This window comes from Hirundo rustica, chromosome 10, assembly GCF_015227805.2.
Source record: "Hirundo rustica isolate bHirRus1 chromosome 10, bHirRus1.pri.v3, whole genome shotgun sequence".
NCBI classification, from domain to species: Eukaryota; Metazoa; Chordata; class Aves; order Passeriformes; family Hirundinidae; genus Hirundo; species Hirundo rustica.
In genome coordinates, this window is record NC_053459.1 from 6,743,412 (window position 1) to 6,767,734 (window position 24,323).

The 24,323-nt window shown below is 45.3% G+C and overlaps 1 protein-coding gene across 1 annotated transcript in view; it reads left to right on the forward strand.

Annotated features, from left to right (window-relative positions):
• Positions 1-20,011, forward strand: part of INPP5D (inositol polyphosphate-5-phosphatase D) — a 52,400-nt gene extending 32,389 nt beyond the window's left edge. The window contains exons 6-28 of the mRNA XM_040074611.2: positions 1,303-1,390; positions 2,110-2,190; positions 2,367-2,438; positions 2,712-2,835; positions 3,896-4,002; positions 4,522-4,624; positions 5,431-5,627; positions 6,382-6,499; positions 6,980-7,076; positions 8,117-8,255; positions 8,921-9,029; positions 9,185-9,273; positions 9,509-9,590; positions 10,727-10,816; positions 10,979-11,092; positions 12,207-12,289; positions 13,272-13,359; positions 14,089-14,238; positions 14,980-15,073; positions 15,307-15,414; positions 15,907-16,176; positions 17,664-18,240; positions 18,971-20,011. Of these exons, the coding sequence (XP_039930545.1) occupies positions 1,303-1,390; positions 2,110-2,190; positions 2,367-2,438; positions 2,712-2,835; positions 3,896-4,002; positions 4,522-4,624; positions 5,431-5,627; positions 6,382-6,499; positions 6,980-7,076; positions 8,117-8,255; positions 8,921-9,029; positions 9,185-9,273; positions 9,509-9,590; positions 10,727-10,816; positions 10,979-11,092; positions 12,207-12,289; positions 13,272-13,359; positions 14,089-14,238; positions 14,980-15,073; positions 15,307-15,414; positions 15,907-16,176; positions 17,664-18,240; positions 18,971-18,973 (2,983 nt within the window). The 3' untranslated portion in view covers positions 18,974-20,011. The remainder of the gene's footprint in view (positions 1-1,302; positions 1,391-2,109; positions 2,191-2,366; positions 2,439-2,711; positions 2,836-3,895; positions 4,003-4,521; positions 4,625-5,430; positions 5,628-6,381; positions 6,500-6,979; positions 7,077-8,116; positions 8,256-8,920; positions 9,030-9,184; positions 9,274-9,508; positions 9,591-10,726; positions 10,817-10,978; positions 11,093-12,206; positions 12,290-13,271; positions 13,360-14,088; positions 14,239-14,979; positions 15,074-15,306; positions 15,415-15,906; positions 16,177-17,663; positions 18,241-18,970) is intronic.
• Positions 20,012-24,323: the final 4,312 nt, after the last annotated feature.

A 24,323-nucleotide genomic window follows, 5' to 3' on the forward strand; every position in this document is an offset into this window, starting at 1 on the left:
CAAACAGCTGCTGCTGTGTTTTCAAGAGAATCACATCACAGTAAATATCACAGTAAATATCCTTCCACTCTTCTCAAACTACACTTCAACTAATGTTCCTGCAACTGCCCGCAGCCTCCTGGGGTCTAACTCCATGGCTGCAGTGGGACTCTTGGGTTTGGGGCCAGAATTTTTTGCAGTGACACTGACCCTAGGTGATCCAGAGCTGAATATTGGCATTGGAGGACTAAAATTAGCAGAACCGGATTCCTGCATGTGCCTTGTACTCCTGTGTGTCCCATGGAAAGTCTTTCAGACTGAAATGTCAAAGGTTTGTTTAATTTAGGCAATTAGTCATCCTTGGTGCAGCACCTAGACAAGTATCTTCAGGCAGGCATGCTTTTGCTTTGGAGCACTTTCCCTAACAAAGATGGAATGAAATCCAGTCTGTTCAGACTAAGGAAGGTGGGGGAAGTCATTAATATCCACTGTTGACTAGATACAGTGCAAGCATCCTAGTGCTGCTCACCTTCCTTTTGACCTGTGCTCCCTGGCAGTTCTTTCCAGGGTAAGTCTTGTCATTATCAGCATGGAGCTTCTGTGCCAAATTCACACAGCAGTGTTTCAACAAATGAGCATCCTATAGAATCTCATTGGGAAGCACTGTAAGAATGTCATTGTTACCTGTAAATGGTTCTGCTCAGGAGATGGAAGCCTGAGCAGGGCTGCCTCTTCCACCTCCTTGCTGCGCCCTCTTTGTCATGTGAGATGAAATATCTGTGAATTAGTTTCCTCTTTCCAGCATTGTTCCCAGCACTGTCCTCAGCAACCTCAACAGCTGCACAGCCCTGTACAGAACCGAGCTGCCCCCACGGCTGAGCGTTCAGAGGCACCAGACTGTGCTGGGCTCTGAGGCATTTGTGTGCACTTGGATCTATGAGTTGGCATAGCTGGGTTGAGGCTGCTTGTACACTGTATCTTCAGGTTTAGCCCAGACTGGGATACCTTTCTGGGGAGATTTAGGAAGTTAGAACCTCCAAAGCAAAACCCAAGGAGCAGCCAGTGTGGCCATGTTCCAGCTTTGCAAGACGAAGTCAGCTGCCTGACCCACACTGCGCTGTTGAGCGTGTCACCAAGCAGCTGGGATTTGTTCCCATCACACATCCCACAGCTCAGGGGGCACATGGTGAGCGCAGTGCCAGTGTGGACGTGTGCCCAGTGTGAAGGTGTGCCTGTCATCTCGTGCTTGTGGCTTTGGCCGAGTGTGAACACACCCAGGGAGCTGGCCACAGCCTTAGACCTGCGCCGTGTCTGTGTTCCCAGTGAGGCCTCGAGGACTCTCCCATCTCTGGAGTCCATCCAGAAGGTGTTTGAGCAGCAGCTGCATCCCGGTACCCACCAGCGCTCCCAGGTAAGGGGCTGGGAGGTGGGAAGAGCAGGACAGGTGTGTGGGTGGCTGTCAATGGCTGCAAGGATGGCTCTGGTGTGCAGCCATGGCCAGTGGGGTACAGGTGGGCACACACCACTTCTGTTCTCTTTAGCCTCTTTCTGCTGCAGTGCAGAGGGCACAGAATGAGTTCTATCCCACAGTTTCACTTATCCCATAGTCCTCTCCCTCTGCTCCTTCTTCCTGTCCTAGAGAAAAGTGCCACCAGCTGCCTGAGGACTCCCACCCCCACATCCTCCCTCAGAATGTGGGCTGGCATTGCACACTTCTTTTTCCATAAACCTCACTCCAGGATGTTTCACTGCTACATCCTTCCTTTTCCCAAGCCCACTTAAGTCCCCATGACTTTCCTCTCCCTGCCAGAAAATCAAAAGTCCAGGACTTCTGTATGCTGAGCCCCAGGCCTGGTCACGCAAACTTGCCCCCAGCAGCAAGCTGACTCCCATGCATGGCCAGCTGCCTCGACCCTAAGGAACGGGTTTGCAGATTGGTCCTTCCAGCCTCCCACACTTGTGCATGTTCTGTGCTCTTGTGCTGCCCGTTACAGATCAGAGTGGCAAAGGTTCAAGTGCTGCTCCTTTGTCTGTTTGAGGTGTTCCTGGGGCTGCACTCCAGGCTGTGCTCTGTGGGCTTGGTAATCACGCATCTTCCTCTCTCTTTTTGTTCCTGTGCTGCGGTTCCAGGTGCTTGGTGAAGCAAGTCCAGTCAATATTGTATTGAAACTCAACCAGCTGATTTCTTTGCTGTCTTCTATTGAAGAAAAGGTAGAGTTTTCAAGCTATTTGATATCATTTTCTTGTCCTCCTTCACCTCTAGTTTGTTTCTTGTTCATCATCAGTGCAGTGCTCTGCCACAGTAAGATTGCTTTGTTCTGATTTCATTACTCTCAGCGTAGTGCAAAATCACCAAATGCAATAAATTACACATAATTATTTTGCAGGTGAAAACACTGTTGATTGAAGGTCCTGATTCAACACACCGGCGCTCCCTTATCCCCCCTGTCACTTTTGAGGTAAATTTACTTCTTTAACGATGCTGATAATAATGTGGAAGGACAGTAATGCAGATTTATGTCAGTATCTCAGCTCCTGGGAAGTTTGCTGTGCTGCCACAGAGATAACAGCTATTCCTGGATGCTGCTTGGCACCATGAAAATGTCTAAGAGATGGCTGGGGAAACTGGCATAATGATATGTGTCAAGGAATTGAGGGAAGTGCTGCATTTGCAATACATGTGACTGATGTGCAGAAGGTCCCTCATGGAAAACCTTTCTGTATTCCTCTAGGTGAAAACTGACTCCCTAGGAATTTTCTCAAAAATACAACTCAAAGTGGATGTGGAAATGGGAAAACTGATTATCAAGAGATCCAAGGATGGTCCAGAAGACAAGTTTTATACCCACAAGAAAAGTAAGATGTCAGCTTAATGTCACAAATGCTGGAGTAGGCTCTGGATCCCTGGATGATGGGGAGGGTTTCCCTTCAGCCTCACTCGGGGCAAGGTTTGGCCCAGAGGACAGGGAATTCTGCTAGGTCCTGACTGCTGCATGAGCACCAGTCAGCAAGACACTGATATCTCAGTACTGGGATAACCAGCTTTTACAAATTGTTTTAGACCCAGTCTCCAGGTCTAAATGAAGACACTGGAATCAGGACTGCAAAGGAGCAGGTTTTGGTAGAAGATTTCTCATAGAGCTGGTTGCAATAGAACCATTTTTCTTCTGAAAAATCAATGTCACTTAAAAAAACCCCCCGACATTCTGCTGACTTCAGTGATGATAGTAAAAAGCCAGACACTCAGTTTCAGTAACATTTTTCAGTGAATTTCCTGTGATTTTTTTGTACGTAGATCGGTATCTCTCATCACGAGCAATGCCAGTTTGGTCTGTGATTGCCTGATTCAAGCAACTTCCCTTTTTCTGTTGTCTTTCTGAACAGGCAGCTCACTGAAGTTCAGACAAAGATACTTGTGAGAGAGTAGATGATGCCCTTGGGCTCTCTCCTGCTAGAAAATCAACCTGTTGCTGGCAGTAATCAAAAAGATGGGCTTTCATGCATGGCTTTCTCCACCTGGTGTTCATAATAATTAGCTGCTATTTTAGATGGGAGGAATCACCTTTACCACCAAATGAGGTCTTACATCCTCTTTCACAGATGGGGAAGGAACACATGTAGGCTGGCTCAGGATACAGGGGGTTGCCTGCACAAAGTTAAGGTTTCATTTCTCACTGCAAGGCCTAGGATGGAAAAAAGCTCCAAGCAGAAATGTTTTGGGGGTTCTCTTCACTTGGAGTCCAAATCTGTTCCTACTGGGAACAGGATTAAGTAACTTTAAAATGCAGGTCTGCTAGACAAACTGCACAGACAGAAAAGACCATGTAAATCCCAAGCCTTTGAGCAGGGTTCTGTTCATTTTGGTGGGACCCTTATTTCAGTGACTGCAGCTCGTGACACCCAGCCTTCTGTTCAGTCTTGCAGCTCATCAAGTCCCAGAAGCTTCCAAACAAGCTGGTGATTGTTCTGGAAACAGAAAAAGAAAAAACACAGCGGAAGGAATATGTATTTTCTGATTCCAAGGTATGTAGATGGTGTTTCTTTCCTGCCAGCCTGGAGCAGGTAGCCAGGTGGGAGCAGAACATGGGGCATTCCTTGGTAGAAAGCAGAACTGTTGAAGGACAGTAGTTGCCTTTGTTAAAAAAGAAATTTCTCCTTTGTTCTGGAAACATCTGGAAAATGAGCAAGTATACTGTCTAAAGGGAGATACTGAACACCTAAGTGCTGTCACTGAGGCAGGAGGACAGAGCAAGCACTGAGGAGAAGCAAGGAGTTGAGATGGCCGCTGTGAAAAGGTTCATATAGACAAAGAGGGAAGAAAAGATTTTTTTCTGACCAGCTCAGCACTTGTTAAAGCAATGCACAAGCTAAATGCTTTAAAAAGCACCACAGGAAAGGCAGCCTCTTGGAAGGTTTCGGGATAGTGCAGAGCTAATCTGCCCTTCAAGTGTGCTGGGAATTTCCTGGTTCAGCCAGTTTTTCAAGAGGTCATGTGTGAGGAGTTAAGTATCTCATTAATTTTCTCTGCTCCTCCCTGTCTAGAAGAGAGAAGGGTTCTGCCAGCTTCTGCAGCAGATGAAGAATAAACACTCAGAGCAACCAGAGCCTGATATGATCACCATCTTCATTGGCACCTGGAATATGGGTATGGGCTCCCTTCTGCCATGGGCACTCCTTCAGACACAGCCTAAAGGTGTGCTCAGCTGGCACGACGAGCTCCAGGCTCTCTGTGTTCCATGGCAGGTCTGTCCACTCCCTGGCACAGGGGAAGAGCTGATATCTAGGCTTATTCTTGCGTGTGGTTTGACACTTCTCATGGTTCCACTCAAAGGACCATGCAGTTGTCCCTGTTGGGTACTGAAGGATTGCTCTGGTGACAGGGAATTGTGGCTGGCACAAAGCTGGTGTGGCAGTGCACATCATCCTCCACCTTGTAGAAAGGACAGGAGCAATTCCACAAACTGCACATCAGCTGCTCTCATTTAACTAGGGACAGTTCATGTCCAGCCTGGGAAGAGAGCTGAGTGTCTGTGGTACTTAGAGAAGGGGACAGGGTGTGGTTGAGGACAGTGGAATATAGGTTATCTTTCTCCCTTTTGGGACAGAAGCCTCGTTCAGCTGCTGTGAGCTGAGCTGTCGGTACTTGGCTATCCTTAAGGAATAAGGTCAAGGCAGTGGCAGGCCAGGAGGAGTACAGCTCCCTGCCTTTACTCCTGACTAGCCTTGGCCTTGGCCAGCTGATCAACAAGAGGAAGGTGCTCAAAGCAGAATCACTCCTTTCTCAGTGACTCAGGTGGGGGTAACATCATCATCTTAGAATAGTGTGCCCTGGCTGATACGAAAGTGATACGAGACGTGTAGCCCATAATTTCTGTCCCCATGTGTTATCATCGTGCTGGTTTTGAGAGGACATGCTCTGACTCCCTTTGGTGTTTGATGTGTTCATAAAAGGTGCAGCCCCACCCCCAAAGAAGATCACCTCCTGGTTCCTCTCCAAGGGGCAGGGGAAGACCCGTGATGACACTGCTGACTACATACCTCATGACATCTATGTGATTGGTACCCAGGAGGACCCCCAGGGGGAGAAGGAATGGCTGGAGACCCTAAGGCAATCTCTGCAGGAAATCACCAGTATCAGCTTCAAAGTGGTGAGGGGTTATTGCAGCTATTGCACGGAACTCAGGAGATGAGAGTGTATGTGTTGTACAAATAAAAGAGATGGGAATAAGAGGGATTTTGCCTGTAGCTCCTCCCTTTCCCTCCCTTTATTGTCATTGCATTTGGGTGAGGGAGAGTGAACTGAATATGCCTGTGGGCTCCACAAGATGCCCCCCTGGAGCTGGCTAGATGGACCTGTTGCTACAGACAGTGCCCCCCACCACTGCCTTAGCAGGGAGCCTGCCAGCCTAGGAGCAAGGGGGAGATGTTGAGCACTCAAGTCAAGTGCTGGTTATTTTGACTTTCAAAAAGGATGAAACTGTTAAACTTCCTGAGTCATTTGTAACCTAGATCTCACCCTAGGCTATGGCACTTTCAAAGTAGGATGTAACAGTACACTGGCAGAATCAGAAGAGAAACTAAACCTTATTAAGACCAGCTTTGGACATTCCTGGGTTTCAGTGATGTCAAGAAACAAATCTAAGCATATCTGGAAAGCTAACTCACCATGATTGGGAAACTATTTTGTGCAAGCAAGATAATCCAAAGATTAACTAGAAAAAAGGACTAGAAAATAGCAAGGTCCTTCCTTCCAGCATTGATTAAAATGACTGAAAACATATCCTGAGCAAAGGAAGAAAATTTTTGTAGAAGCGCTATCAAAGGAGTCAGGAAGGCTGCAGCCACAGAGCAGCTTGGCAGGTATTTACAGAAATATAACCTCTACCCTTCCCATTCCTGCAGATAGCCATCCATACCCTCTGGAACATCAGGATCGTTGTCCTGGCCAAGCCAGAACATGAGAACCGCATCAGCCACATCTGCACAGCCAATGTGAAGACAGGCATCGCGAACACGCTGGGTGAGGCAGGGCAGGTCCTGCCCGCACCGCTGCCACCTGCTCAGCCCACGTGGAGCAGCTCTTCTACAACACTCCTTGGGCAACACTTATGGGACACTCCTAAAGTTGTATCCCACTAGCACTGATTGTATTTTACTCTGTAAGAGAGGAAATCTATTTGTGTGTATACTTAGCACACACATATATAGATATATACATTTATATATTTATATACCCAGCAAACACTTTGGAGTCGCTATTGGATTGCTCTTTCTTTGGTTTCACAAGGAAGTTGCACTTCTTTCCTTTCAACTAATTTTTTTAACACCCTTAAAAATTTGTTCCCACAATCTGTGCTGTATGCACTAATTTTTTCTGTGCTGATTAAGTTAATTTCCCTTCTTCATCCTCCACTTCACTTCACATGTGTTTTATGATCTTTGCTAGACTCAACCTAAAGGTGGACTAATTTTTTGTCATTTTTGGCTTCCCTTTTGCCAGGTAATAAAGGAGCAGTGGGGGTGTCATTCATGTTTAATGGAACCTCCTTTGGGTTTGTTAACAGCCATTTGACTTCAGGAAGTGAAAAGAAACACAGGTAAGATACATTCTCCCCTCTCAAAAATAGCTGTTGAGCCAGGGTGAAATTCTCTGGGCCATGTTTGGAAGAAGGGCCCACCAGACAGGCACAAACGTTTTCCTGATGATAAAAGAAATTTTTAATGTCTCCTGGGAGGGCATTTAAACAAGGGACTTCTGCTATGTAGCTATACCACATGGGTGCAGGGGAAATGGATGGCAAAATTATTTCAGAGCCAAGTGTAGAAATCTCACATAACACTTGCATGACCTGTCATGAAAACCCACTGCATGAGGAAAACATTTCCACGATCTACAGTGTTTTGGAGAAATGTGGGAAGGCTTTTCCCATCCCAAAGTAATGTGCTGAAGGGGACTGTGTTCCTCCTCACTGTAGGCAGTGCTGTGAGCCCTAGGACACAGCTGAGAAAGATCCCTCAGGAATATCAGGAGAGAAGCGTAGAACAGGAATATCCCTGCAGTGACTAATTCTCTATACCCAGCTGTGAAATAAGTGTCCATGGATTAGGAAGGTTCTGGTCAGCAAAGGACTGGAAGGCAAAGATCCTGACTCTACTGGGAGATCAGTGCCCACACTGAAAGGAGCTGGAGCAGTTTTGAAAGAGAAAAGGACTTGAAATGAAGAGTTTGGCCTTGTTGTCTTTCCTAGTCCAGGAAACAGATGGTGTGGGATTTCCGCACAGGGTCTTTGCTACTGATGAAGTTAACTTCTATGGAAGGGTTCCTCAGGGCCTAGAAGAGCTGTCAAAATCTAGTTATGCGTTTGCTGCTGAAATCTGAAGGAAACAATCTAATGCTGGGTTTCTAGGACACGTAGCTCAGAAAAGCACAGCCCCAGAAGGCAGCAGAAGTGGCCTCAGGAGCATGTTCCCTGGGCCTGTCTGCTGGGGTTGCAAGTTCTCAATTTCTGATCTGTTGCTCTGTAGCTGCTGAGTCGGACCAGCTCCCGCCGGGTAAAGCTGCAGCCTCTGCCATCCCAGGCATTTGGAAATTACATGGCAATTTAGGATGTCAGGCAGATATTTCTTGTCTTGACAGACGCAACCAGAACTACATGAACATCCTGCGCTTCCTGACACTGGGAGATAAGAAACTGAGTCCATTTAACATCACTCATCGCTTTACTCACCTCTTCTGGCTGGGAGACCTGAACTACCGTGTGGAGCAGCCCCCGATGGTGCGGGACGCTGTGGGGAGCCCTGCAGGGACAGCACACTCTGCTGCTAGAGGAGTGCTCTCTTCTTCCAATCTAGGGCAACATGGCAAAAAGAGGGGAGACAGAAGGGATCCCCTGAGTGTGTGTGTGTGGGCCCAGCTGAGGGAGAGTAAGGAAATTCCCTTTCTCCTCTCCAAGGATTAATGGTCCCAGGAATGCCATCTGGCACACTTTGCTGCTTCACACAGCCTCGGTTCCCCAAACCTCCCAACTTTCCATCCCACTGTGAGCAAGCATCTGTCCCTGAATGTCTCAGTCCACAGATTGCCCTTCTGCTCAGGTCAGTGAGCTTGGAATGGCTCAAACAAGCCTTCAGGAACGGGCGAGCCATCATAAATACTGGATAGGTTTCAGTACGTGGGAGAAAACACCAAGTTCGGTGTTGATGTGCATGTGGTTGTGTGTGTGTTCTTTTGCAGGGGAGGTGTGGGCATTTCAATACCTGTTTTGATAGACAAATGTTCTGCCACAAAGACTGGGGCTTTTCAGTGAAGGGAAGGGTGGGGAAGTGGCAGGGGCTACAGGTCTGTCAAACAGTTCAGGAGCACTCACCAGTTTACCCATGAAGGGAGTATTTATAAGAAGGTTTTGCATCATCTGCAGCTCTGCTGTTTCCCTGTTGGCAGGAAGCAGAGAATATTATCCAGAAGATCAGGCAGCAGCAGTATCCGGAGCTGCTGGCTTTCGACCAGCTTCTCCTTGAGAGAAGAGACCAAAAGGTGTTCCTGCAGTTCGGTGAGATCCTGCACTGGCTGGCGGGTTCCTCTGCTACATCCACCAGCTTTCTCTGCCAGCCCTAGCATGGGGCAGGGTGTACAGGGCAGTGGCTCTCTTGCCCAGGTGAGGGTTCCTAATGGCCAAGCTGTAACAGAGCTCTTTCCCTGTTTTAGAGGAAGAGGAGATTACTTTTGCTCCAACCTACCGCTTTGAGAGAGGCACTCGGGAGAAGTATGCTTATACCAAGCAAAAAGCTACAGGGGTAGGTGAAAACTGATTTCCCTTCCAAGGTATATGGCAGAGCTGTGACAGCAGCTCCTGCAGAAGAAAGCGATCTAAACCAATCTCTCTGTTTTCTGCCCTTGTGTTTTGAAAGGAGTCAATACAAACAAAAAGATTTGACACAAATATATGGTGCTTTGGTGAATGAATTTCCTGTTCTTTTGTGAACTGGTCCTTTCCATTCTTCTTACCATTACTTTTCCTTTGGTTTGCAGATGAAGTACAATTTGCCATCCTGGTGTGATCGAGTGCTCTGGAAATCCTACCCCATGGTGCACGTTGTGTGTCAGTCTTATGGTGGGTGGAGAACAGATTGTCGATAACAAGGCAACCAGTCTGAAACGGAAATGACTCAGAACAGAGTCTGTAGGATCTCCCTGCACTGCCAGGCACTCAGCATAGAGGGACCTGATGTTAAACCAGGCAGAGGGGAGCCAAAATCTCTGCCTGTAACCTTACAGGGTTGGGATATCATTCTGTTGTTCTTTAATATGCAGAACACCACCTGGACAGCTGCAGCTGTCCAACTTTAGGCCATGCTGTAGGATCACTTTACACCAGTTATTTCTTGGCAGCAACCACCACTTTTCCTGTGTAGTCACTATCAGGAACTCCTGACAGTGAGTGCCAGCAGGACAGACCCTGTGTGCACAGTCCAGTCTGCAGAGACTGGAGCTGCAAACACATCTCTCATATCAAATCATATTCCAGTAGAACTGTGTGGTACCAAGAGCCTGTTCCCTTTCCTGCTGAGAAGCATCACTAAAGTGCAGTGCAGGGAAGAGAAAAAGCCCACAAAACCTATTTAAAAAAAGATTTAAATACCAGTTCCTGAAATGTCATTGACTATATGTAGGACTGAGCATCCGAGTATGCTGTTCATGGTTTCCTCTGCTTGGATTGGGAGCACGGCTGTGAAAGTCTCTCAGGAATAAGGCAGGCTGATCTGATCACAGAGCCCATGATGCTGAGGTGTGGGGTTGAATAGGCACCTCTGGAATGACTGGGTTTGCTGGAACTCAGTTTGTGCTTAGATCCAATCAGGCCTTGCACAGCCACTGTTAAACTTAGGCCAGGAGTTGCTTTGTAGCACTGAAGTAGCACTAGCATATTCTTGTGTGATTTTCCTGCCATAGTAGAGCTATAATTAGCTGTGCATGTTGCAGACTTAACCAGGTTCCAGAAAGCATGTAAGGGCTTTTTGTACTGAAGAAATCTAGCACTGACAGTCATCTACAAAACAGTACAGTAAAATGGTGTCTCTTGAACAAATCTTTCTGTGTACTAACATGAGTTTATGTAGAGAAACACTTTTGACTAGAGACTGTTACCAGAGAGACTGTTATGTTTTCTGGAAAATTACTGAATAATATTTCTTTGGCAGGGACCTCCCCGGAGCAGGGCAGTAACCATCCTCCCTTTCTCACTGGCAGGCTGCACCACTGACATCATGACAAGTGACCACAGTCCCGTGTTTGCCACCTTTGAAGTGGGAGTCACCTCACAGTTTGTTTCCAAGAACGGTCAGTCAGCTTGGGTGCACGTGTGGCATATTCACCTTGGATACAGAATGCAGTGATTTGCATATGCTGAGAGAAAACGCTGATTCTTTAAGAGTCCATTCAAAAATGCCCTCTCTTTATCTCCTGCTGAAAGTGACATTATTTTCCCCTCTTCTTTCCTAGACTCCAAATACACAGATTCCCAAGGGGAGATAGAGTTCCTGCACTGCTATGCTACCCTGAAGACCAAGTCCCAGACCAAGTTCTACATTGAGTTTCACTCGAGCTGCTTAGAAAGTATGGGATAGCCCATCTTTATTGATTCTGTCAAAGTTTTCTGCATGTTTGGATTAGTTCTCCTTCTTCTTGCTTTGATCTAGAGAAATAGCTATGTGGATCATTTGTTCCAACGCAAAAAAAAAGGGACGTCCTAAAGATTTGCTGTAGTTTGCAAAACATTCTGTACTGTCAGCAGTATAATCCAAACCCCACAACCAAGGTAGCTGTAATCCATGCTTAGACATGCTTCCAACAGTTTTTTCTCCTTGTTTGTCAATCATAATTTCTTTCTTGATGGGAAACATGTATTGTTCTTGCTTATCACCAAAATGCCTATATGGCAAAGACATGATTGATTAAATTTCTAATTGTGCCTGCTGCAAATGATCAGGTGATCTCAAAGTATCTACATTATGCTAACAAAAATAATTTTAAATAATGGAATTAACGTGGTTTAACAAAGAAAAAGTCAGAGGATGCACTGAAAGGGAGATGAATGCTAGAGATGTGACTGTAAGTGGGACTGTGTACCCCACAGCACTGCAGATTTCACTGCCTGTGCCCATGCTGTGGGGCTGAGTCTCCGCTGTTTATGTAACACAAGCCTACATGCCCTTGCTATGGGTTTTTTAAAGCAATTTCCCATCACAGAACTGCTCTTGTAAGTGGGACAGCAAACCTTTGGTGGATGCTTCATCACATTATCGCATGTCAGAGAGCTGTGTCAAAGACAGCTCCATAAAAGATTTTTTTTTGGCTGTATCAAAATTTGCATAAATTTCTATGGAAACAGTGTATTACGAATCTTAAATTAGAATTTCAAAAGTATGCTATCTTGAGTGGCGTAGGAAGAGCTGTCATGTTCTTATCCTCCGGTCCATGTATGCACTGAGCTCCTCAGTGCCAAGTTTAACTGCAAAATAAAACCATTTAACAATGCTCTAGCAAACCACTTGCAAATTTACCGTGTAAAAATTCATCCAAAGCTCAGACTCAAAGCTTCTTAATACTTTTAAAATGTGCGTCCAAGTAGGAAAATAATTGTAGGCTTTTTGGAGACATAGTGAAGAGGATTTGTAGCCCAGTTCTTGCTGTCTCTCTCCTGGTAAACTCCTCTCTTCTACATTTGCAGGCTTTGTAAAGAGCCAGGAAGGAGAAAATGAGGATGGAAATGAAGGGGAGCTTGTGGTAAAGTTCGTCGAGGCACTTCCAAAGGTAAACTGGGACTATACTTCCCATATTCATCTGGAAGAGAAGCTTCCACTTTCATCCCATAAGCAACATTAGATCTTTTGCTTTCATAAATACTATTTTCAGGAACATTGTTGTGGTCTTGTTTGCACTCAAAGGGACTGTAAGAATGCAGGATGGGCTTAGGCTAAGCAGATTATGTTGTAAGCAGGAAAGGACCCTTTTCATGTCAGTGTACTTACATGCCTATCAAGAATTTTGCTGGCATGATTATGCCATTCAGGACTTTCTTCTCACCTTTTTAGTGAACATAATTCTGGTTTGAGAGGCCCATTTTTTTAAAGTTTTAAACGAAAACCAAAACATCTTAAAGAGTAACTCTGCCCTGGAGTTTCTTTGCCTGATCAGACAAAACTTTCTCTTGGTATATTTTAGAAAAGCTGATTTAATATTTTTTACCTGTGTTAAAAAGAACATCAGTGGCCAGAAGTAGTGTTCTGTGTGTCAGTGTCAGACACAAGTCCTGTCCTGCTTGAACTGTTCTTCATTTCTTGGCATGGTGGGAGTTGAAAGAACTAAGGGAGCTCCTGGATTTGGAGCAAATGTGCATATCCTGTCAATACCCTTCTAAACAGCCCAGAAGAAATGCTGACTTTGGAAAGAGTGCCTTATACTGGGGAAAGGCTCTACAGTGAGTGATTACAACTGCCAGACTGATTTTTGGGAACTGTAAACAGAGTCCAGATGCAGGCAATTTTCCGTCTTGGACTACAGGAGAAAACTGCAGCTCATCCCATGAGTGTCAGATTTGTAGCATTACATTTGCTGTGCTGGGACTCAAAGAGTGAAGTCTTCTACCACAGACATCCAGATATTATCAGAGGCTGATCCTGGAGATGACATGATACCCTCATGGGTTTATCCAGCAGTTTTCCTCATTTGGGACTGAGTCCCAGGGAGAAGTGTGCTTCTCTCAACCGTGTGTTGTATTAACTTGTCTTTGCAGCTGACTCCAATCATTTCAGACCCGGAATACCTACTGGATCAACATATCCTGATCAGCATTAAGTCATCAGACAGTGATGAATCCTATGGTAAGTACTTAGCTCTAAAGTTCTGGGTGAGTCAAAATCTACTTAGATTCTTCCAAACCACTGAAAGAGTGGGAGAGAACAAAAGTAACTCCTATAGACTGAACATCAACATAAACATAAACATAATGGTTTAGAAGTCAATATACACTGTGGGCAATATTTTGTGAAGTAATTATGATTAGAGGAATATGAACTCAAAGCAACAACCTGTATGAGTTTTACCAGTTCCGAAAGAGCAGTGGCTTAAAAAGGAAGTCCTTTACAGGAACTAAATCAGGAGTCAGCATGTTTAAACGTGTTTATTCAGAACATATAAATCCTGTTTCACTTGCACTTACTTGAGACATTTCTCCTGGCTACAGAAAAGTATTTGGCTGTGCTTGTGGCTCCCAGATTCTCACCAGCCAGTGACTGCAGTCCTTGTCTACAGAAGGCTCTTTGCCTAAATCCCATTAACAGCAATAGCAGCCACAGGCTCATGTTTTCCTTACAAGGAGTGGAAGCTCAGAACCCTGAAGTTACCCACAGGTATCTTTGATGCCCAAATCCTTCACACATACATGAAGTGAAATAAAGGACCCTAATTTCTCAGGAGATATTGTGCTCCTTACTGTGATCCAAAGCAGATTCTCTGCAGTAATCACAGACCTGTCAGTGCATTGGTAGTAGAGGACACAAAATCTTTCAGCTTAGTTTCTCAGTCCTCATTGTCTCCTGGTTGTCTTTTAGGGGAAGGCTGCATTGCCTTACGGATGGAAACAACAGAATCCTTAGCTCCTATCCATACTGTGCTGACACACCATGGAGAGAAAACTGGGATCTTCCAAGGTGAAATCAAGTTACAAACGTCACAAGGAAAACAGAGAGAGAAACTGTATGGTAAGGAACGTCATTGTCTCTGCAATGCTCATGCTAGAGAATGCTCACCTCAAAAGCTTTCTGATAACTGTCAAGGAATTGAGAATTATCTCTGCAGTGCCTGTAGTCACAGAGAATGCTTTTGATGCTGAGTACAAGGAGGTGTGAGTATGGTTAGCTCTTGGGAGCATACCTGTACTCTTTCAGGAAAACAGAACATTGGATTCCTTGGGGTTTTTCATCATTCGAGTAAATTCAGCAGACTGAGAGAGCCCCCTGTCTGTCACCAGCACTGGTTTTATTGATTGGGGATACCTTACTTCCAATTGTGACATAACACACTCCATGCCAAGCTCTCCGTGCTCCAGTCATCCTGGGGAGCAGAGTATGTTAGGTTCTCAATGAGCAGTCCTCAGCTAGATCACAAATTTGGCTTTTTTCACCTTGCTATCTCTTGTTCTCATTCAGAGTACAGAAGCAACCATTTACAATTATTCATGACATTTACAATTATTCTCAATAGTAAAATGACTGTATGTGGCTGTTTGGTGGGTCATGACCTTTGTATTTCAAGACACACATTTCTTCCTCTGTCAACAAGACATGACATGTACTAGTGAGCAGTTGAAAACATAACAGCAACAACAGTTTAAAAGTGTCCATCATTCTGATGGACAAAGAGAGATGCCTTAATGAACAAGGGAACACAGAAAGCTTGAGCAGACAGACTCGGGAGATATGTGTGCCCCTTCTTTCCTTCAGATTTTGTCAAGATTGAACGTGATGAAATCACTGGTCAGAAACCAAAGAACATCAGCAATTTAGAGCCTAACAAAGACTGGGATCAGACTAACAGGTAAAGGGCAAGTGGGTAAGTCAGTTCCAGGAAAATGGTTGGCGCCATAAATGCAAAGTTTGGCTTGCTGTGGGAGCAGCATCTGCAGGTGTGCTGAGCACTGGGAAGCTGCTTTGTGGCTCTCTGGTCAGGACTGGTCAATGCTCCTGTGCCCAAAGCTTCAAAAGCTGAGAATACACTAGCCAGACTGGGTCCCTGCACTCACTTAAAAAAGGCCCTTTTATTTCCAACAGAAAGTCAAAATCTACTCATCTGATGGCCAGAGAGGCAGCAGCCATTGCTCGCTACTGGGGGAGTGCTGCCCCTTCTCCAGACAGCCTGGCAAAGGAGGATATCTTACGGTAACCTTGCCACCTTACCTCTGATGGCCTGGGGTGGGAAGCTGTGCTCAGACTGCCAGGCTTTTCCTTTCCAAGGGTCATGGGATGAGTCTGGCTAAGGCTGTCCTCTCACCTGTTTTCACTGGGGCTTTTCCTTGCATGCAGCTTCTGGCTGGGCCCAGAAACCCATGACAGCCCCCGTATGTGGCTGCAGAAGCTGAGTGCTTTCTGTAGCCTGGAAAGGGAAGCATCTGCCACAGCCACAGGAACTATTTTGGGGGTGGGGGAGGTGGTCTTGACCCAGCTGCTTCCTCTGCAGTGAGGCACCAACAGGACTCCCACTTATTTGCTGATTCTGAAGCAACAGTGACAAAAAAAAGTTTTTTTAAAAGAGTGGGTGGTATTGAATCTAAGCAGTCAGTGGGCACTAACTCCTTTGTAGCTGGCAGGGAGACAAAAAACCCCAAATGTATTTGTGCATACCTCCCTAACAATATTTCTTCTCTTGAGCAGCTCCACCCCCACAGACATCAGCAACCCCAACTACCTGGGCATGGCTGCCTTCTCTCAGCAGCCCTCTGCAACCTGCCAGCTTAAGCAGACACCTTCATCAGAGCAGGCACCTTCTCTCTGGAACTATGAGCAGCAATCCAAAGAGAACACCTCCCTAATGGGGCAGAGTCAGTCATCCTCCACATCACCCTCCTTGTCACCTCTATCTCCAAAACCATCCCTCCAACCTACAGCAAACAGAAGCATTTCTGGATGGAGTCAAGAGTACCAGTGAGTGTCTGAGTTTTGCACTGAGGCTGGGCCCATCTCTCCAGTCATCCTGCACAGTCACTGTTTCGTTATCTGTTTAGAGAGTTCAAGGTGCAACATATCCTTTACATATTTTATCTTTAGAATTAGGTAAGTGAAGGCCACAAGTGCAGACATCACATACTCAAAGAAAATTAGTGTAGCAGTTCCTGAGACTTTTGTGAAAGGAAGGCCAAAGATAATGAGTTAAACTTACAATTAAATAATGGAATCTTAGAATCATAGAATGGTTTGGATAGGAATGGACCTTAAAACTCATCTCATTCACTGAATTTCTACTGGCACTACGCAAATGTCCAGCTTGCTGCAGAAGCTACACTTCATGTACTGCCTCTGCCACAAGCCTTGATGCAGAATTTCCATCTGGCAACTGAAAATATCCCATCCCTTCCCAGCTTAGTGAGATTATGAGGCTACTTCACCCCAGTGTAATCTGTGTTCTTGTTGCAGACCTCTTCACAGCCAAGAGACAGCTGCTCTCTGAGCTGGGCTGGTGCTCCCTGGTAAATGGGTGTGGCACTCTGGAAGTCAAAACTCGCAGTAGTCAGAGGTGCCAGCACTGCTGAGGTCTGTTCTGTACCTGGCAGTGCTCCATCATCACTCTGCTCTGTGCTCCTGCATGCACTGACTGCCAGAGAGGAGCCTGAGACAAGGAACACAACCCATTTGAACACACCCAAAGAACATGTGCCACTCACCTCTATTCCACTCTGCTCAGTGATATTGTGGCTGATTTTTTAAGTACTTTGAAAGTGAAAGCCTGGCCAAATCAGATCGAGTGACCCAAACCCACAGGACCTGCTGTGTCCCATTGTACAGCTGTGCTGTCATTCCAGGCTGAGCTGCAGCTCAAAGGACTCAGTTGGGAATGCACATGAATTGTCTCACCCTACAGCAGAGTTATTACTCTTACACTGTGCATTTGTGGGCATTAAGGAAATTTATCCCTTCCTTAGGAATACCACGCTGCATTGGTAGCAAGAGGAGATTGACCTAGTTGTAAAATGCCACAGTATGATGTGAGCTCTTATTTTAAGCCTCTAGATAACCATTTCCATCCTCTCTGCCAGATCTGAAGATTCTTATTAATATTCAAATTCAGATTTGCGTGTGTTGCAGAGTCATCAAAGGACCTGGCACAGTTTGGCTCGGTAGTTTATCCGTGTTTAAAAAGAAGCCAAACATCAGTTTGACAGGACTAGCAGGGAGTTTACACAATGCTATGCATATCTGCTCTCTGCTGTCATGTTACTAATGATTAAACAAAGTAAAAAAAAAATGCACACTTCTATTCTCTCTCCCCGAGTTTAATTGTTTTTCTGTTACCCCTTTAGGCAGTCAGTTTAATTTGCTCATTCATTTACTATTCATGTCCTCTCTAAATCAGTCAGTGACTCTCTTGCCTGCTCTTCACAAGTCTCCTTTTCACCCTGCTTCCATGACCGTAGGCCACCTGACGTGGGGAAATCCACAGCAGAGCCTGTGCTGCAGGACGAGGGGCAGCAAAGGCCAGAGATGTTCGAGAACCCACTGTACGGCTCCATGGGCTCCAAGGGCAAGGTGGCCCCCAAGAAGGAGCAGGAATATCCCAAGGCCTTGCGGAAAGAGCAGCCGCCAGTGCCTGAGCAGAGCTGTCATCTCACAAAGCCACAGGAGCCTGAGAGCAGCAAGACCTTTGGCAAACAGCCATCGCCACCTTTCCTGGTGCCCACACAGCTGTTCCGGTCCTACACCTCCTCCTGCCAACTGGAAGAAAAGAATACAGGGGAAAAGAGTCAAGGCAAACCAAAGATGACACAACCATTGGAAAACTCGGCACCTGTCAAAAAACTCGTGAAGCCGTCAAGGGCTGAAGTCAACCTGAGCATCCAGGGACAGCAGAACAAGCCACCCCTTCCCACCAAGAGCCGGGCAGTGCTGGACATGCAGAACTCCAAGGGCCGTGACTATCGGGATAGCTCGGAGCTGCCACACTCCGGGAAGCACCGCGTGGAGGAGGGCCCGCTCAGCAGGACAGCTACACCGGTGCGTTACGCGGGGAGTGAAGTGGGCTGGAAGTTCTCTTGGGCTGTGATGTCACTGCGACTGGAGTGACACTGGCTTAGTCCCTAAGTCCTTGCTCCGTGGTTCCTATCCAGGCTCAGTGCTGTCCCACAGACCTACGGGGCTTACAGAGCAGGGGGTGCCATGGAATATCCTAAAGCAGTATTGCTGCAGAGGATGGCGTGTTGTGAAACTATGGTCCTAGTTTTGCAGGAATTTTTACCTTCTGCTGGACTGCAAGAGGAATGCAAACAGTACCTTGCTATGCCTTGTTTCTGGCATATTGTGCTGTTCCTGAAAGTGGCCGATCCTGGCTGATAGCACAAATCTTTAGTATTGGACAATGGATTTGGTTTGCTGTAAGTAGTAAAAAGATGATTAAAAGTAGTTAGTAGTTAGTGGTGAACATGTAGCAACTTAGAACAGTGTGTCCAAAACCATTACTGAACCCTCTACATAAACAATCAGATATGTACTTTCCTAGGCTGGTGGATTTATTTGTCGTGGTTTGGTTTTGTGTTGTTTTTGGGTTTGTTTTTGTTTTTTCAACAGAACATAAGAGCTGCCTGAGAAGGAGTAGGGGAGGTCTTAGTAAGTGCATTTGGGAGGAAAAAAACCACTTGAGCAGGCTGTAGGATTTTTTCTTTTCCATCTTCATTGAAACTTGTAGAATTTACAATATACAAGCTGATGTCTTCTCTTGTCTCTGCAGTGAACACAACACAGCAGCTGGTGGTACCCTAGGAGGAATCCCGATGGGAAGAACGATGGAGACTACTGCTTTGTTCACACTGATGTCCTCTAGTCTGGTTCTCAAACAGACTGAGGACTTTTATTTTTGAGGGTGTAGCCCTCCCTGTGATTATGAAAATGTTCTAGCTGAGAAGTTTATCTTACGTTGCTCTGACTAAGAGGGGCCAGGACCACAATACCAAATGCAAGTTATTCTTTTGAACATCACTTTGGTACTTCCATTAAGAGGTGGGTGGCCAAGTACATGCATTAGTAAATGTTTTGGAAAAGAGGACGGTACGGTACAAGGACTAGGAGATGGAAGGGGTGCATTGAAAGAACCCCCTTCCTACAAAAGCAAGATTTCTATTTTGTGTTACAGGATTCCTATTAGAGTGATATGTAAAAGAAAGCGGCTTAAAAGTGGTACAGCTTCAAAAGCATGTCCTATCCATGGAGCAAGGAGGTCAGGTCGGGTGGGGAAAGAGTCTGAATAGCAGATACTGATGCAGGTCACACACTCTCAGTGGAGCCAGCCTTGCCTGGAGCTCAGGGCCGCATCCCTGCACCACCCAGGGGACACAGCAAGTGAGGGCCAGCCCATGGCACTGTGGCTCCTCTTCCTTCAAGCAGGCCCTGCTTTGATATCCCAACAAACAGAGGGAAACACCAGAACCACAGGCAGAAACAGGGGAAGAGGAAGGGCCCGTGGCAGCCCAGAGGGCAGCTGCCAGGAGGGGCAGACAGTAGCACCCCAGCCTGCCTGGCAGCAAGCACTCTGCTTTGGAGGACACTGGCCAGCTGGTTCTGGAGCATTCTTAATAGATTAATGCTGACCTTACTGTACACTTTTGTTCATTGACTGAGAATGAATAATGTTAACATACTTGTCATTTCTGTTATATTCGTGTTAAGTATTAATGCTGTGGTTACTAAAGCTAAGTCTGTTGTAACTTAATCACTGCTATTTGTTTCCATGTTGAATACTTAAAAAATAATAAAATAGTCACCTTTCTGGTCATTCTTAATTGAGAATTCAGAACTTCCTGTCACATGATTCAGCTTTAGGTGGCTATTATACCAGCTTGCTCAGTGACAGTAGTCCCTGCCCAGAGAAAAACAACAAAAGCACCAAGAAGAGCAGGGAAAACATGACAAGGACGTCTCAGAATGCATCTGTCTGTCTGCACTGACCTTTTGTGGATATAGCTGGTTTGAAAACTACAGAACCTGATAGCAGGTACAGTTACTAATTGTGTGAGTGTAGAAAAGGTACGGTAATTTCACTGGAAGAGAAGAGGTCAAGCACAGGCTTGTGAGAATGGGTGGAAGAGGACAACCTGTAAGCAGAAACCTTTCAAGAGGAGATGATTTTGTGCCATGCAGGTTGGAGTCTCAAGGCATCATTACTGAAGCACCTGGCTCTCCAACCTACAAATCAGCAAGAGAGACCATGAGCTGCCATTCCTTTTGCTTTATTCACCAGAACCCTCTCTGTGTAATTGCCATAATTCAGTAGCTGTGGTATTTCCCTGGCCCTGGGGAGCATTTCACTTTTCCAGGTTGCAAAAGAACTTGTATGGCCACCAAGTAAAACCTCCCTGGAGCAGGTGAGCTTTCTGTCCCTCAAAGAGAGTTACATCAGTTCCAAGTAATTCTGGGCTGTGTTCCTCTATGTGTGGAGATGGAAATGGGATGATCTTTCTATTAAAAAAGTAACTTCTCAACAATTAGACAAGCTCAGGTTTTTTCGTTTTATCCCTGACTCCCTGAACTGTAAAAAATAAAGTATATTCCCCAAAGTTTAGAAACTAAAAGCTGGATATAAAACAAGTATAGCTTTCTGTGTAAACATTCTCCTAATTGGGAATGCTGCTTAAATTGTGCACAAATTTGCAGACGAGCGGAGTTTGAGAATGCTGGATTTACTAAGGCATAAAAAATCCATGCAGGTACTTAATTTGGCCTGTCCTTTAGAAAGGCGTGTTGCTGGGGAAGAAAAGCAGCTCTCTTCCAAGTTTCCAGCAGAAAAAAAATATATTTCTGTTCCTATGCTAAAAATGGATTGCCTACCCACTTGGGGTTCCAGAGACATTCTGACGGAAGGGTGGCAAATGCCACCAGGCTTTGTGCAAGTGGACAGTGTTCAAAAGAAGGCTCTGTAAAGAGCTTTTTGAAGCCTCTCTGGATGAGGGTCTTCTCAGGTGAACAGCTTAGACAGGGAGTGGAGAAGTGGGATAAGTGGTGAGACATTACACAGTACTTGTCTCTGTGACCAGACTGGCTCTGCCTTGGGATGGTAGAAGTGGTAACAACAGCTGTGGGAGCTCAGCAGATGTGAATATCAGAAAACCGAATTTAACAGATAAATCTGGTGCTTCTGTTTGTTTTATTTAATTTTTAATTTCAATTACAAAGCCTCTACTGGTTTTACTGCCCGTGTCTTGAATCACTTGAATCCAGAAGGGAACACAAGCTGCTACTTTCCCCGACATCCCTGAGCCTGAGACCCTCTTGCCAAAATAGGCACATTTCTCTGCCCCCTCTGCTGTTGTCCAGTTAAGTTGGTACAGGCAGTATGAGGAAAAGACATGAACTGAAGGATATGAATTGTCAAAAAATGTACTGATTTCCCCCAGATGTACTATCTATCCGCAACCTTCCAGCATCCTTTATTTAAGTTCTTAAAATAGCTGGAGTCTTTTTGTACTTATTTCCATGGAGACCCAGCTGTCAGAAATGCTTGAAGTTCCCAGCTACAGGATGTAATGTTGCAGAACACAGTAAGTTTTAAACTCCTCATTTCCTGCCTGCACCTGTTACACCTAACACCAGTTTCCTCATCCTCTCAGTGTACAACTACACAGGGCACCTTTAAGGCTTTTCCCGAGACGTTGTGGGCGACACATTTTCATCCTGATAAAGGTAGGGTCTTAGAGAAAATGGCTCAAGGAAGAGGAAAAATAGAAGGAAAAACCAAAACAAGGTGAGTTGCTCACTCCAAAATAACAAGGGGATAACTTGGATGTTAAAAATTATGTTGCTTAAGCCTGTAATCTACTGGGACCAAGAAGCCTTTTCCTGTACAGCTTAAAACTAACCATTTAGTCACAATCCTCCCACTTGTTTTTAAAATGAAAGGCTTGCTAAAATTTAGCTATGTTTTTCTGTTGTCCTTGTGATAATACAATAATAGTCCATGTGATTGGACTTTTTGTCCAATTAATTGTTTTTCACCCCCAGACCAGGCTCCTTATTTTTACAACATTGTGAAGGCTCAGATATTTATGAATTAATAAACTGTGAGTGTCGGGACTAACTGACCAAGGCGACGCTGGACAGTTCCGGGATCTCCTAGCCACTATCAGCAATGGTCTGGAAATAGACAATACCCAGATATTTCGCTTTTATTTCTGTACTCTCTTCCTGAGAGAAACCGACACTTTCCCCTGTGGGACATTTGCCAACAAGACTCTGTCCCTGCTGTCATTTGTGACGTTCCTTGCTGATATCACAGCTCAGAGATGCAGCCAGTGGGCTGGGCTTGGGGAAGTGACAGCTGCTGCAAAGCCTCTTGATCATCAGCTACATCTGTGTGCTCACGTTGTTGAGGCTGAAGTATTTAGTGACAGGGTCAAGGGCTCTGCCTGTTCTCAGTGCCCATGTTGGTCATGCCTGCCATCAAAGGGCAGTTGCAGTCCCCAGGGCATTCCTGCAAGGCCTACGAAGGATTCGTTATGCAAGTGCTACAGAATAATCCAAATATTCCTTCCAATGAGCAGGAAAGGTGTTAGCTGCAGAGCTACAAAATGTTCTTTCTAAATATATATATAAGCAAACATCAAGTTATTACTCACATGAATATGAAAAAGATCCTCCTAACTCCACAGTGTGTGCATGGTGTTTTTTCAAATGAGGTTCCTAATAAAAAGTATTTTAAGACTGCATTTGTGTTAAACTACTGAAGTTTCTCAGAAATTCTTCCAGAGTTGAATCCCAGGTTGACAGAAGAGAGAGATTTCTTTTTGCCTACTGTAATTCGCTATATTTTTTTCTGCATTATCTTATTATGCATCATCACAAAGCATTATCTCATTATGCATCACCAAATTTCCCTGAACTTCTGTTCTCAGTTCATTACCATTATTCGGTATCATTAATTTTACTTGCAGATAATCTTTGCTCTAGCTCCCAAGTCAGCTAAACTAAAGGATACTTCAGTGTACCCTTTTAGATCAAAATTAACTGACGTTCTTCTGTAGCTCCCAGAAAACTGTGATCAGAACTGCTTTACAAACCCCAGTATTGCAGAAGCCATCAGAAAACCAGACACGGGTCTGCTGAATGTGGGGCTTGGACTGGAGAATCTCCAGAGGCACACCAGATCCAGCTATTTATTCCATACTTGTGTGGCTCTATTCAACTGAGTCCATTCAGTGCCAGGGATGGTAATCTGCTACACATTACAGTTATTATTAACACTTTACTGCATTTTTTTTTTTCCCAAGGTCTGGTCTAGATTACATAGAAAACAAATTATTCTCTCTTATAATGAAGTATTAGATTATATCATAATAAAGATGGCACAGAACAGGCTAGTAAATGTTTGGCTTGAGAGAGAATGTATGGATGGAAATGGATGGTGCCCAGCAACATGCAGAAAGGTTACAGAAAAGCAACTAACAAAGACTTTGTGGAAGGAGAGGGAACCCAGCAGAAGGGAGGTGGGTAAAAGCTCCCTCTCATAGAAACAGGTCAAACAAGGGAAAAAAGTAAAGGCAGCAAAGAGACTGGAAAATAAAAAGAAACCTTTGCAACAGAAAGGATGGAGAGCTAGCACAGAATTTTGTCTGCTCCATACTTCACAGTAATTTGCATCTTGATATTATGGCTTGAAGTACAAAGAAAATGACCAAGTGTGGGGCACGTTCCCTCTTTTCTAAGGTAAAATGAAGATCCAAAACAAAGCTGAATTCAAAAATGGTGTTCTGAGCATAACTTGGGGAAGAACATTGCTGATCAGCATCTTCCTGGAAAACTAACATTTCTGGTTCCCACTCAGGAAGCAGAAAAGGAAGTAAGTGAATCTGAGCACCAACCTTCAGGGAAACATCCCATCAGAAACTGCTCCACTCACCTCGGAGCAGGGGTTCTGTCACCTGAGTCACAGTCACAACACAGCCAGCTCAGAATCAGAACTGGGCTGGAGGGGAGCCCTGATGGGACCCTGCAATCCATGGACCACACCAGCAAAGAGTAAGCTACAAAATCCTTCACCATGTTTTCAAGTGACTTTATAAACCTCCAGCAGGAGAGATTCTCCTCTGCCTCCA